Source organism: Bos indicus, chromosome 1 (assembly GCF_029378745.1).
Source record: "Bos indicus isolate NIAB-ARS_2022 breed Sahiwal x Tharparkar chromosome 1, NIAB-ARS_B.indTharparkar_mat_pri_1.0, whole genome shotgun sequence".
NCBI classification, from domain to species: Eukaryota; Metazoa; Chordata; class Mammalia; order Artiodactyla; family Bovidae; genus Bos; species Bos indicus.
The window spans coordinates 151,850,074-151,863,980 of record NC_091760.1 but is presented as its reverse complement, the minus strand read 5'-3'; the positions used below and the strand labels follow the sequence as shown (position 1 = coordinate 151,863,980).

The window sequence follows — 13,907 nt, the reverse complement described above, 5'->3', positions numbered from 1 at the left end:
TATACTCACCAAAGGTCACTGTGTGAGAACACCCAATTGTTTTACTAGGCTTTCATGCCACTTGGCACTTTTACTGCATTTGAGAGCTGCTGATAAATCTAGATAGCATATTCAAAAGCACAGACATTACTTTGCCAACAAAGGTCCGTCTAGTCAAGGCTATGGTTTTTCCTGTGGTCATGTATGGGTGTCAGAGTTAGACTGTGAAGAAGGCTGAGCGCCGAAGAATTGATGCTTTTGAACTGTGGTGTTGGAGAAGACTCTTGAGAGTCCCTTGGACTGCAAGGAGATCCAACCAGTCCATTCTGAAGGAGATCAGCCCTGGGATTTCTTTGGAAGGAATGATGCTAAAGCTGAAACTCCAGTACTTTGGCCACCTCATGCGAAGAGTTGACTCATTGGAAAAGACTCTAATGCTGGGAGGGATTGGGGGCAGGAGTAGAAGGGGACGACAGAGGATGAGATGGCTGGATGGCATCACTGACTCGATGGACATGAGTCTGAGTGAACTCCGGGAGTTGGTGATGGACAGGGAGGCCTGGCGTGCTGTGATTCATGGGGTTGCAAAGAGTCGGACACGAATGAGCAACTGATCTGATCTGATCTGATAAATCTCTTTCTTAAACGCTCCCTTCTGTTGCAGTATGACATAACTTAAATGGTTTCTTCTCTCTTCTTTTCTGACTGCTCTCTTCCTATCCCCAAAATTCAATTTTGTAAAGTTCAGGCCTCAGGTTAACCCTTTACTTCAGGGTAGCCATATCACTCAAAAACTTCAACTTCTAATACTATCTCAGACTCTAAACTATGTAATCCTAACACTGATAATTTCTTGCACTACTCTTCATTGGAATAACACTATACTTAGATGTTTTACCATCAAATTTGGCAAGTACCAAATACATCAGTGTTTCCTAAAATCGAGAAGCTAAATGAGCCAAAAATGGGGAAGCACAAAGAGCATATATGGAAAATACAGTTTAGAATACTACAAAGGGTTAAATTTTAAAAATCTATGTAAAAGTTAAAAAAAAAAAAAAAAAAAAAAACACAGCAATTTTTCAAGAATTAGTCCACAAAGGAAAAACTAAAAGTTTAACTGAAATAAGAAAGAAGCAAACAGCAGAGCTAAGATCCAGATGGCCTAAATCACCGATGCAATTCAAGGAGAAAGTCAGAGCTGCAATGGGGTGGTCAGCCAACATACTGCATGAGGGAAATACCCAGGCAGTCAGAAGGTACTAGTGAGACCGCCTAAGAAACACAGCACCGCTTTGAAGGCCTCCTTCTCCCTCATCAGCTCACAAAGGCACATGATGAGGGTAACACTTCCTATTCCCTTGCCCTCTTTCTCTCCCTGGACCTGGAATGAAGCATCTCCAAGCTAAGGCTTACAGTCTGCTCTTACAGACAAGAAAGCCCCCGTGTCCAGAGGACACCCATTCTCCTAAACATCATACAAACGTTCCAAAGACTACAGTTACTGCCAGCTGAACTGCCACATTTTCTGGTTTACCACTGCCTAAAATATGACACGGGGACAAAGGCATGGCTCTGTGATAAAAAGCATCTGGAATTAACAGGAGGTTTCTGCAAAGTTAATGGATGATTCCAAGTTTTTACTTGAGAGGCTTACTCAAACCAATTAAACTTACCCTACTAATAAAAGCAAAAATGAATACAACTAATGATGATAATAACAAAGAACCATTTGGAAAATAGTTATCAGAGATTTTTAGAACATTAATCAAAATGCTAATAATGGTGGGGGAAAATCAAAAGAATGGCTGTAGGCAGGGAGGAGGCAGGCATTTTATGCAAAGGAACATGAGGGAACATTCTAGTTATATTCTGTATCTTGAGAGTGGTTTTTAAGTTGCACAAGTTTGTGTATTTGCTGGATCTTTTGGAATGGTTAAGATCTGTGTGCTTCACAGCATACAAACTTTATGCCCAAGAAGAAAGGGAGAACTATAAACAAATATTAGCAATATACATGGCTGAAATTTTTAGGAGAAATGTTCTGATATCTGTGACTCGCTCTGAAATACATTTTTAAAAGATGAATTGATAGGAAGATGGATAATTATACGACACAGCAAATAAAGTAAAATTGTTAAGTATTTAGAGTCTTGCCACAAGCATGTGTGTTCACTGGAAAACCTCTCTCAAGGTTTGAAAATTTCATTTAAATATTGACCAAAAAAATTGCCTCATGGAGCCAAGATTCTTTTACTGGTTTTCAACTCATGTTCTGACCAATGCAATGCCAAGAGTGAATGAACATGAAAAATAACTAAGCGTGCTGCAAAGATTAGAGCAGAATTAACAGAATAAAATCATATCAGGTCGGTAAGGAGTAAACTTATTAATTAGTTTATCAAAGATATTTTGTTGACCATTTTGTGGTTACTGGTCAAATGGTCAGTGGTCAATGATTAGACATCAATGACTCAATGGTCATAAACTTGAGCAAACTCCAGGAGACTGGGGACAGAAGAGCCTGGTGTGTTGCAGTCCGTGGGGTTGCAAAGAGTTGGACACAACTTAACTGACTGAAAAACAGCATGGTCAATGAACTGATAATGAGAAAAGTACCAAAGGTTCCCCACATCTTTTCATGTACAGAGATTCAATTTTGATTTCTAATAGCTTTCTTTTCGGATCCAGACCAAATTAGGCACACAACTACAAAGTTGTACAAATCTAAAATATCTCCCCCATTTATCATAACCTCATCATGCATATGTGAAGAGTCTTCAAGATTTCAACTAATAATTATGTCTCTCTTGACTGGGCACTCTTATCATTTCCTACTTTCTCTGTTGCTCACACTCCATCTAACCCATTCAGCAAATCTTGTTGACGCCAGCATTAAAACATACCCAGAATCTGATCATTTCCCACTATGTCCCCCATCTCGCTCAGTTACAGAAAAAGCCTCCTAATCCTTCTACCCTGCACCTCCTCAGTCTATTCTCAACACAAGAACCAGAGTAATTCTGTTGAAGTTTGACTCAGATCATGTCTCTCCACCATGCAGAACCATCCAAAGGCCCCCCCACCTCATTCAGAGGCTAAGCCCCTCACGACAGCCTGCAAGGCCCTGTGAACTCAGGCCCTCTGACTTCCTTCTCCCTCACACAGACTTTCCTGTTCTTCCCCGAACATGCCAAACATTCTTCTGTCTCTGAGGCCCATGTTTCCTCTGCAGAGAAGGCTCTTTCCCAGGACATCCGTGGCATTTTCTCTCATCTTTGTCAGGGGCTTCTTTAAAGGATACCTTCTCCGTGAAGAAGTCTCTAGCCAATTTCTTTAAACTCTAGTCTACCCCACCCACTCACCCTCTACCCCTCTTTTTCTGCTATCATTTTTTCCAATAAAATTTCTTACCATCCAAAAACACAACCTGTTTTACTTACTTACACAATGTTTATTGTCTGTCGCCTCCCACTGAAGTTAAGTTTCCCAGAACATGTATTTGTGTCTATTTATCACCACTGTATTCCTGGTACCTAAAACAGTACCTGTCACCGAGTGAGCACTCAGTGACTGGGTCGGGGGGTGGCCTCTCCGCCTAGGTGCAGGTTACCTGGTGGTGGTGGTCTTCCCCTCCATCTTCTGACTGTTCCAGATTTTCACTGTGCCATCATTTGAACACGTGGCAAACAGTGAATGCTCGTCAGAGACTCTAATCCGATTCACAGCAGACTTATGTTCGTGAAGATGTGCCACAAGTAGCCCCTTAGGCCGCCACCCTGAGGAAAACCAGGAGCATGTCTTAAGTTTCAGTTTACAGATACAATCTTCCCTTTACGCCCAGCTACAAGCATCAACAGCCAACAGGAGAACAGTTCATAAGAACTAAACAAAGGGTCCCAAGAGCTAGTCAATACTGAGTGGCCTACTGGACCACGTCAGATATTATCGCCTATGGAGGAAGATATCCTTTCAAACAGCCTTAGAAAGACTGCCCTAGGGCCTTCTCCAGCATCTAAGAGGGCACACTAGCCATCTGCTACCAGGAAAAACCCCAACTACTTGCTCAACGGCAAGAGGTAATGACTACCTTGATGTAGAGAAATGGGGCACTAGGGAGAGAGCCCACTCCAAAAGCCTCAAAGACCCAGATCTATCACACCACAGTGTGACCTTGGGGTACTTAGGTTTCAATTCCCACAAACGTAAAATGAGGGGGAAATTACTCAACCCACACAATGACTGTATGGGTAAATGAGATATAAAGCGTCTAACACTGCCCCAGGTCCACAGTAAAACCCAAATGTGGACTTCTTCTCTGCCTGCAATCATATATTCTATGACATCAACAGATTGGTATAAACAGGATTATAAATTAGGCTCAGAATACCCAAGGATTTTCTAGTACCTTATGACATCTATACACTCTGCTCGTGTATATTCTTTTCATAAATAATTAATATCCTCTAGTAAACAACAAAGTCCCTGAGGCCAGAGACTATGTTTTATCCATCCTGTATCATTCACAATATCCAGCATAGGTCTTTGCATATAACAATCTTCAATGTTTGATTAAAAAAAAACTTTATATTTGGGCATAACATTTAATAATATTTAATATTAATCAATTTTTTAAAAAACCTAGGGTGTGGGATGGGATGGAAGGTAGGAGGGAGGTTCAGAAGAGAGGGGACATACATATATTGTTCACTTGCTCAATCATGTTCAACTCTGCGACACCATGGACTGCAGCACGCCAGGCCTCCCTGTCCATCACCATCTCCCAGAGCTTGCAAAAACTCATGTCCATTGAGTCAGTGATGTCATCCAACTATCTCATCCTCTGTTGTCCCCTTCTCCTCCTGCCTTCAATCTTTCCCAGCATCAAGGTCTTTTCTAATGAGTCAGCTCTTTGCATCAGGTGACCAAAGTATAGGAGCTTCAGCTTTAGCATCAGCATCAGTTCTTCCAATGAATATTCGGGATTGATCTCCTTTAGGATTGACTGGTTTGATCTCCTTGCAGTCCAAGGGACTCTCAAGAGTCCTTTCCAACACCACAGCTCAAAAGCATCAATGTTTCAGCGTTCAGCCTTCTTTATGGTCCCACTCTCACATCCATACATGACTACTGGAAAAACCAAAGCTTTAACTAGATGGACCTCTGTTGGCAAGGTAATGTCCCTACTTTTCTAACACACTATCTGTGTTTGGCATAGCTTTTCTTCCAAGGAGCAAGCGTCTTTTAATTTCATGGCTGCAGTCACCCAAGAAAAGAAAATAAAGTATGTCATTGTTTCCCCATCTATTTGCCATGAAGTGATGGGACCGGATGCCATGATCTTAGTTTTCTGAATGTTGAGTTTTAAAACAGCTTTTTCCACTTTGCTCTTTTACCTACATCAAGCAGCTCTTTAGCAGCTCTTTGCTTACTGCCATAAGAGTGGTATCATCTCCTTATCTGAGGTTATTGATTTCTCCTGGCAATCTTGATTTCAACTTGTGCTTCATCCAGTCTGGCATTTCGTATGATGTACTCTGCATATAAGCTAAATAAGCAGGGTGACAATATACAGGCTTAACATATTCCTTTCCCAATTTGGAACTGGTCTGTTGTTCCATGTCTGGTTCTGTTTCTCCTTAAGCTGCACACAGATTTCTCAGAAGGCAGATAAGATCATCTGGTATTCCCATCTCTTGAAGAATTTTCCACTTTGTTATGATCCACATAGTCAAAGGCTTTAGCATAGTCAATGAAGCAAAAGTGGATGTTTTTCTGGAACTCTCTTACTTTTTTGATGATCCAATGGATGCTGGTAATATGATTTCTGGTTCCTCTGCCTTTTCTAAATCAAATTTGAACATCTGGAAGTTCTCAGTTCACATACTGTTGAAGCCTAGCTTGGAGAATTTTGAGCATTACTTTGCTCAAAGTATGTGAAATGAGTGCAACTGTAGTTTGAACATTCTTTGGCAATGCCTTTCTTTGGGAATGGAATGAAAACTGACCTTTTCCAGTCCTGTGGCCACTGCTGAGTTTTCCAAATGTGCTGGGATATTGAGTGCAGCACTTTCACAGCATCATCTTTCAGGATTTGAAACATCTCAACTGGAATTCCACCATCTCCATTAGCTTTGTTCATAGTGATGCTTCCTAAGGCCCACTTGACTTCACATTCCAAGATGTCTGGCTCTAGGTGAGTGATCACACCATCGTGGTCATCTGGGTCGTTAAGATCTTTTCTGTACAGTTCTTCTGTGTATTCTTGCCACCTCTTCTTAATATCTTCTGCTTCTGCTAGGTTCATACTGTTTCAGTCCTTATATCTGCCCACCTTTGCATGAAATGTTCCCTTGGTATCTCTAAATTTCTTGAAGAGATCTCTCGTCTTTCCCAGTCTATGGTTTTTCCTGTATTTCTTTGCACTGATCACTGAGGAAGGCTTTCCTATCTTTCCGTGCTATTTGCTGGAACTCTGCATTCAGGTGGATATATCTTTCCTTTCTTCCTTTGCCTTTTGCTTCTCTTCTTTTCTCAGCTATTGGTAAGGCCTCCTCAGACAGACATTTTGTCTTTTTGCATTTCTTTTTCTTGGGGATGGTTTTCTTCACTGCCTTCTGTACAATGTCACAAACCTCTGTCCAGAGTTCTTCAGGTGCTCTATCAGATCTAATCCCTTGAATCTATTTGTCACTTCCACTGTATAACCATAAGGGGTTTGATTTAGGTCATTCCTGAATGCCCTAGGGTTTTCCCTATTTTATTCAATTTAAGTCTGAATTTTGCAATAAGGAGTTCATGATCTGAGCCACAGTCAGCTCCTGGTCATTTTTGTTGACAGTATAGAGCTTCTCCATCATCAACTGTGAGGAATATAATCAATCTGATTTTGGTATTGACCATCTGGTGATGTCCATGTGCAGAGTCAGCTCTTGTGTTGTTGGAAGGGGGTGTTTGCTATGACCAGGGCGTTCTCTTGGCAAAACTGTTAAGTCTTTGCTCTGCTTCATTTTGTATTCCAAAGCCAAACCTGCCTGTTACTCTAGGTATCTCTTAACTTCCTACTTTTGCATTTCAGTCCCCTATAATGAAAAGGACATCTTTTTTGGGTGTTAGTTCTAGAAGGTCTTGTAGATCTTCAGAGAACCATTCAACTTCAGTTTCTTTGGTGTTAGTGTTGGGGAACAGACTTGGATTACCGTGATATTGAATGGTTTGCTGTGGAAACGAATAGAGATCATTCTGTCGTTTTTGAGACTGTACTCAATTACTGCATTTCGGACTCTTTTGTTGACTGATAGCCACTCCATTTCTTCTAAGGGATTCTTGCCCATAGTAGTAGATATACTGGTCATCTGAGTTAAATTCACTCATTCCAGTCCATCTTAGTTCTCTGATTCCTAGAATATCGATGTTCACTCTTGCCATCTCCTGTTTGACTACTTCCAATTTACCCTGATTCATGGACCTGACATTCCAGGTTCCTATGCAATGTTGTTCTTTACAGCACCATACTTCAGTTTCATCACCAGTCATATCCACAACTGGGAGCTGTTTCTGCTTTGGCTTAGCCTCTTAATTCCTTCTGGAGTTATTTCTTCGCTCTTCTCCAGTAGCATATTGGGCACCTACCAACCTGGGGAGTTCATATTTCAGTGTCATATCTTTTTGCACCCAGAAGTCAATACAGTAATGTAAAGCAATCATCCTCCAATTAAAATAATTTTTTTAAAAAGCTATACTGAAGGATCTATGCCTGCTAAGTAACGTTATCTTAAAATCAACTTATTTCTTTTACCAAGAAACAAACCTGAAACCAAGACCATTGCCAAACCCGGCATATTCAACCGAAATACCGTTCCCCTTGCATCTCTAGGTCACATGTGTGGAAAGAACAGCTGAATGTGATTTCCAGGGAGGATATGCTAGATTTGAGAATACTAAAAAACACTCTGCCATGAAGTCTAGACAATAGAACAGGCTAGGTTGAACATTTCCCCCAAGAGAAAATCAATTTCACAAAACCACTCAAGTGTGGAAAGGAAAAAATCAAAAGTCCAACAGTCATTGTACATTTCATGAACCACAAAATCTGATACCTTTTCTGGGATTACTGAATAAAACGTATAGCTGCACTTAGGTATAAAATGCGACTTATAAAGACAGATTCTATAATAAAATAGACAGAGCGTGATCAACAGTTTTTGTTTTTAAAGCAGGGCTGATAAACCATATTGAACTGTATTATAGAAACAAACATTCCAGGGTATTTATTTTCTTAAAAAAAAATTTATGTGACTACACAGACCACTTAATAATATTTCTGAAATCTTTAAATCATTGGTCTCCACTGGCATTTTTCCTACATTCACAACGGAAGCCTGTGGGAACTCATGTGGTTTTTCAATCTCTACCCAATATTTTGACCACTTGATGCAAAGAACTGACTCATTTGAAAAGACCCTGATGCTGGGAAAGATTGAAGGCAGGGGGAGAAGGGGACGACAGAGGATGAGACGGTTGGATGGCACCACTGACTCTATGGACATGAGTTTGGGTAAGCTCCCAGAGTAGGTGATGGACAGGGAGGCCTGGCGTGCTGTGGTCCATGGCATTGCAAAGAGCTGGAAATGACTGAGCGACTGAACTGACTAATCCACAAGCATATATTTCGTCTCAGTTTTTAAGATACATTTTTATTATTAAAACTATACAGAAATTCATTAAAAACGTTTTTAAAAATCTGCCAATCCAATATCAGAGATGAGCTCCATCACATAACACTGGGCATGTCTGTTAACACAGCTGAGGCACAGTTTCCATCTAAAATATCTCAAGTTTCTTTAAATTTTCTCAGAATACAGAAGTGTTTTCCCAAAAATCTTAATGTTGACGATTGCTGAGTGATGGTTGGTTATAGGTGATTTTGATTTATTTTTAAAGCATTCATTATTTTTCAAATGTTTCTACATATTTTTTAAAGAAAATTCATAGCTATTAAACCCTTCAGAAATTGAAAGCCAGAGTTTACTCGAGGAGGTCTGACATTTAGTGAGAAAGTGGCACGACACTAAGCAGGCAGGTAAAACCCAGCACTATGAATGGGGAACATGCACCACAGACAGGATAAAACAGTAGGTAACAGGCCTAAAAGGCACTGCCAGAGCCAAGATCCCAATTCCACGAATAATGAGTTGGGATTTCTCACTTCTTGGTTCTTCCTGTGGGCTTTTATATATATATATATATATATATATATATATATATATATATATATATTATATATATATATATATATATGTATGTATGTATTTAGGTTGCACCAGGTCTCAGGTGCAGTATGCAGGATCTGGTTCCCCGACCAGGGATCAAACCTGGCTTCCCTGCACTGGACGCGTGGAGTCTCAGCCACTGGACCACCTGGCAAAAACATTAGGTATCGTGGGCTTTCAAAGTGACAGCTTTGTGATCACTTCCTCTGCCAGTAACTGGTACCAGTTTCTTCCACTGGATTGCAGGCCCTGGCACCCAGGCTGGAATACCACTGCCCGTCAATGGCACACTTACCCGGTGGGGGGGGTTTACTCTCCCACTCAGCGTTTTCCATCATCTGCTTAGCTATCCTCTCGGCATTGCACTGCTCCCGTTTCTGTTGTATGAGCTGCTGAAGCTCAGTTTTACACGTTGTGATCCGGATCTGGTAAGTGGACGGTAAAATTGTACTACTTAAAACCTGTATTGTTGGTTTTCTATTTTGGACATTTGTCACTTCTGGAATCTGCAAAACCAAAAGAATAAGTATCTGTGTCGTAAGTACAGTATGTTTGATGATTAAAATGTACCCATGTTCTACTTATTACACCAGACTTTTGTCCTTAGTTATGTACCAGTTTTTAAATCCATCTAAATACAGGGACATATTTTTCAGTGAAAACCTAATTAAGATAAAGTTTAACCACTAATTCCAAATCTCCATATTTTAAAAAAATTATCAGTGTAGGAATAACATTAAACAAAAATATTCATTAATTTAACTGAAAAAAAGAAAGAGAATTTTATCAGTTCATTCAATTAAAATATATTGCCTAGGGAAGAATTACTGCAAATTAAAAACTTACTTCAAATATATCCAAATCATGACATTTCTCACACAGAGTAAACCTGGGACTTTTCTTAATAGAAGTATTTTTGCTATCTTACAGATGTAACTATGCTATATTAAATGAAGAATAAAAGAAGATTTTAAAGGTTCACTGCAGCCTATGAGTAGAATCATAGTTCATAATGACGACCTCACCCCAGTTTCAGATCACCTTATTAGGTGCTTTCAATACTAGATTTCTCTTTGGCTATGAAAATAAACCTCTTCTGGAAAGAAAAACATCCTTCCTAAAAGACAAGTCACTGTATTGATTTTTTCCAGTACAGTACACAGCCTTTAAACATCCAAACAGTAGAATGAGATCCACAGACAAAAAGCGCACTACTGCCGGGATGACAATACCTGTGGAGAAGTCGACAAAGGGACGCAGACAGCAGCGGAGGACTCGGAACGAGGCGGCTTCCCAGCCGGCACCACCTCCTGATCACTCCCTTTAGGCAGGGCCTGCTGCATGCTCGGTGGCTCCAGAGAGCCAAACATGCTTTTCCACTCTTCATTGACATTTGAGTCTTGTTTAACATGTTTTCTAGCTATGAAAAAAGATCAGAATAATCTGAAGGAAGCATCTATGACAAATCCGTGCTTTTATTACTCTGCGTGTGTGGGCTGGAGGAAGGGGGACAACATGGACTTCATGAGGGCCGATTTATTTATATTCACGCATAAACATGTTAGCTCTCATTTCATCTCTAGGACAGATGGACAGATGCACTTTCAGTAGTGTTAGTAATCAGACCTAACTGCTTCCTAGTTGTCCAAGGCTAGCTCAATTTCAAGGAACCACTTTATCTGAAGAACCAACAAAAATATAACTTTTTCAAATGTCCTGACTACACTGATAAATATGACCTCTCTATATCCAGAATCAGTTACATGGGGTGAAGAAAAGAAAAAATAAAAAGTCATTTGCATTCTTATGCATATTCCTTCACATGTCTGTCAGCGTTTCTATGAGAAATTTCCAGAACTGAAAATATAAGTCAAATAGTAAAAAATAATAGTATTAATAATATGTTCAATTTATAAGCTCAAAAACAATGAATTTAGTGAAAATGCCCATTCCCTGCCGCTTGCTGACAAGCATCATCAGTCTTCACTAATCACAAAGGCAGAGAATGGCATCTCATTTCTATTTGCATTCATTTCACTGTTTACCTTTTAAATGTGTATCTCTATTCTATAACTTGTATGTTCAAATCCTTCACTATTTTTCTTTCGGGAGCTTGTGGTTTTTCTTATGAATGGTATAAATGCTTAACATTTTATGGCTATAAGTCAGGGGTCCCCACCCCCAGGTCATGGATGGATAGGAACCAGGCTGCACAGCAAAATGTGAATAGCCAGTGAAACGGAAACCAACCTCATCCCTCACCCGTGGAAAAACTGTCAGCCACTGGTGCCAAAAAGGTTGGGGACCGCTGCTGTAAACCGTTAATAGTTAAGTTGCAAATACTTTATTCCAAGTTCAACAGTTAGAGGTCTTTTCTTTTTTTAAAGTAATTCATCAGCTGCCCTCAAAAGCTGATACTAGAATGTTGTTGTTAGGTTGTAAATTGTGTCCAACTCTTTGCAGCCACATGGACTGTAGCCCACCAGGCTCCTCTGTCCATGGGATTTTCCAGGCAAGAACACTGAAGTGGGTTGCCATTTCCTTCTCCAGGGGATCTTCCCAACCCAAGGATCAAACCTGTGTCTCCTGCATAGCAGGTGGATTTTTTACCACCCAGCCACAGGGAAAGCCCGATGCTGGAATATAAGGATTTTAAAAGGCATGTACTTAGAAGTCAGTATATCTCCAAAAAAGGTTAAAGGGAAGAATGCATGAGATTTTAAAACCCTCACACAATCAACATCAATATCACAAGAGCCAACAGGTTTAAATCTCAAGACTTAAAATCATGAAAATTCCATGTACAGAGGAGCCTGGTGGGCTACAGTCCATGGGATCAGAGAGTCAGACACGACGGTACGACTAACACTTTTACTTTCAAATCATGAATGCATCTCTCCTTTGCAAGACTATTCAATTCACTGGCCGTTACCCACTAGTAACAAGATCGGAAACTTTACCCTCTTTTTACATAGACTGTTGACCTTGGGTTGGTGCTTAAAGGATTAAAAAATAGAATTTTGCCTTCAATCATATACTGCCGCAGAGGCAACTAGGCTTTGGAGTCAGACTTTGGATTGAATTCTGACTCCACATGTACAAATCCATGAATTTGGAAAGTTACTTAATTTCTTAACTGTATGTCCACTTCTCCACTTTTCCTCTCCCAAGTCTTCTTGCTATTAAATATAAATGGAGTCATTCACTCACTGTATTTGAAAGTTCTATATGTGAGAAATGTGACTTCTTAGTTTTACTACTAAAAACTTATGAAATAACTAGTAATAACAAGCTAACACACACACACAGAAATATACTAACCTCGCTTGTCATCTGGTTCCTGTTTGGTTTTAACAAGATCAACTTGTCTCCCAGTTATACCTAAGGCTGCCAAATCAATTACACCTTTCTGACTACTATCATGGAGATGACTCTGATCCACTATATTGGCCTTTGCCTTGTTAGATTTCATCATGAAGTCTTTCAGAGCCAAAAGCTTGTCTTCCTCTTCCTCTGTCATTCCCTAAAAACAAATAAAACCTAGGTTATTTTGCAAGTAATAATAGGCCTCAAAATGACTCACAACTGAAGGGTCAGACCACTCAATTTAAAATTTAAGAGTGAGAACAGTAAAATGAAGCAAGCAAAGGTAAGAGAAAAGGGAATTCTCAATACAGAACAACAGTGCTCTGATCTCGGAGGACACTCTCCCTCTACCGGGCATTTTCTACTCTGTATCATGATTTATATCTTAACATTCTTTCTAACAGGCAACATCCAAGTACAATTCACCTTTGAAATCTCCAAAGAACTTACTACAGTGCCTGGTAGACCTTTAATGTATAACTTCTGCAAGTGCAGGAAGCAGAAGAAAGCGTGTGTACTTGGACTTTGTCCCTAGATGTGGTGGACTGTGTGGTGGGACACTGCTGGGAAGGCACTCTGTGATGCATAACGCATTCTGAGCATTCTCAACGCACGCCTCATGGACCGACAGGCAAGTGTAAGCAACACACTGGCATCCTAAGGTAACAGGAAGACTAGAGTCAGGCCGCTGTGGTTCAAATTCCAGCCGCATTACTTACAATCTGTATGGCCGTGAGCAAGCCACCCACTTTCTCTGGACCTCTGTTTACCTATGAGGGTAATTACTAGTACCCATCTTATAAGACGATTATAAAATTTTAGTAAATTAATCCACGTAAGACAAAACACTTCAAACTGACAGCTAATGAATACTACTTAATTTAAATAATGAATTCAATGTGCAAAGTAAACATTCTGGTACTTGGAGCAGTTCTGCATTTTCTTAACTTTCCCACCTCCAAGAACTCCTGTAGAATGTTTTTATTACGCAAATGAAAAAACTAATAAAATGACAATTCCCTAAGGCCTCAATCTAAAATCCCTCTAAAACTGGAGCTTAAAGTAATAGTCACAATCCACTGGCACAAGAGGAAAATCAACTCTAGAAAGTCAAAAAGCTAAGAAATAATGAAATAAAATAACATTAAAGTATAATACTTGTACAATATCCTTGACAAATTTTTTCCAATATTAACCTGAAATTCATTTATTTACATTTCTCCTAAAATCTACTTAGACAATGACACAGCTAACAGTTCTTCTCTTTTTTTAGCCTACGTTTCAGCTCAT

General features: G+C 39.9%; 1 protein-coding gene across 5 annotated transcripts in view; it reads right to left on the bottom strand.

Moving 5' to 3' along the window:
* The window catches only part of PIK3R4 (phosphoinositide-3-kinase regulatory subunit 4), a 78,689-nt gene that overhangs the window by 19,933 nt on the left and 44,849 nt on the right, over positions 1–13,907 (bottom strand). For all 5 annotated transcript variants that reach the window (XR_011568735.1, XM_070796968.1, XM_070796983.1 and 2 more), the window contains 4 exons: positions 12,573–12,774; positions 10,484–10,671; positions 9,547–9,757; positions 3,593–3,758 (listed from right to left, as the gene is read on the bottom strand). Coding sequence is in view for 4 of the 5 variants with exons in the window: in XM_070796968.1 (XP_070653069.1) it covers positions 3,593–3,758; positions 9,547–9,757; positions 10,484–10,671; positions 12,573–12,774 (767 nt within the window). In the remaining variant the exon portion in view is untranslated. The remainder of the gene's footprint in view (positions 1–3,592; positions 3,759–9,546; positions 9,758–10,483; positions 10,672–12,572; positions 12,775–13,907) is intronic.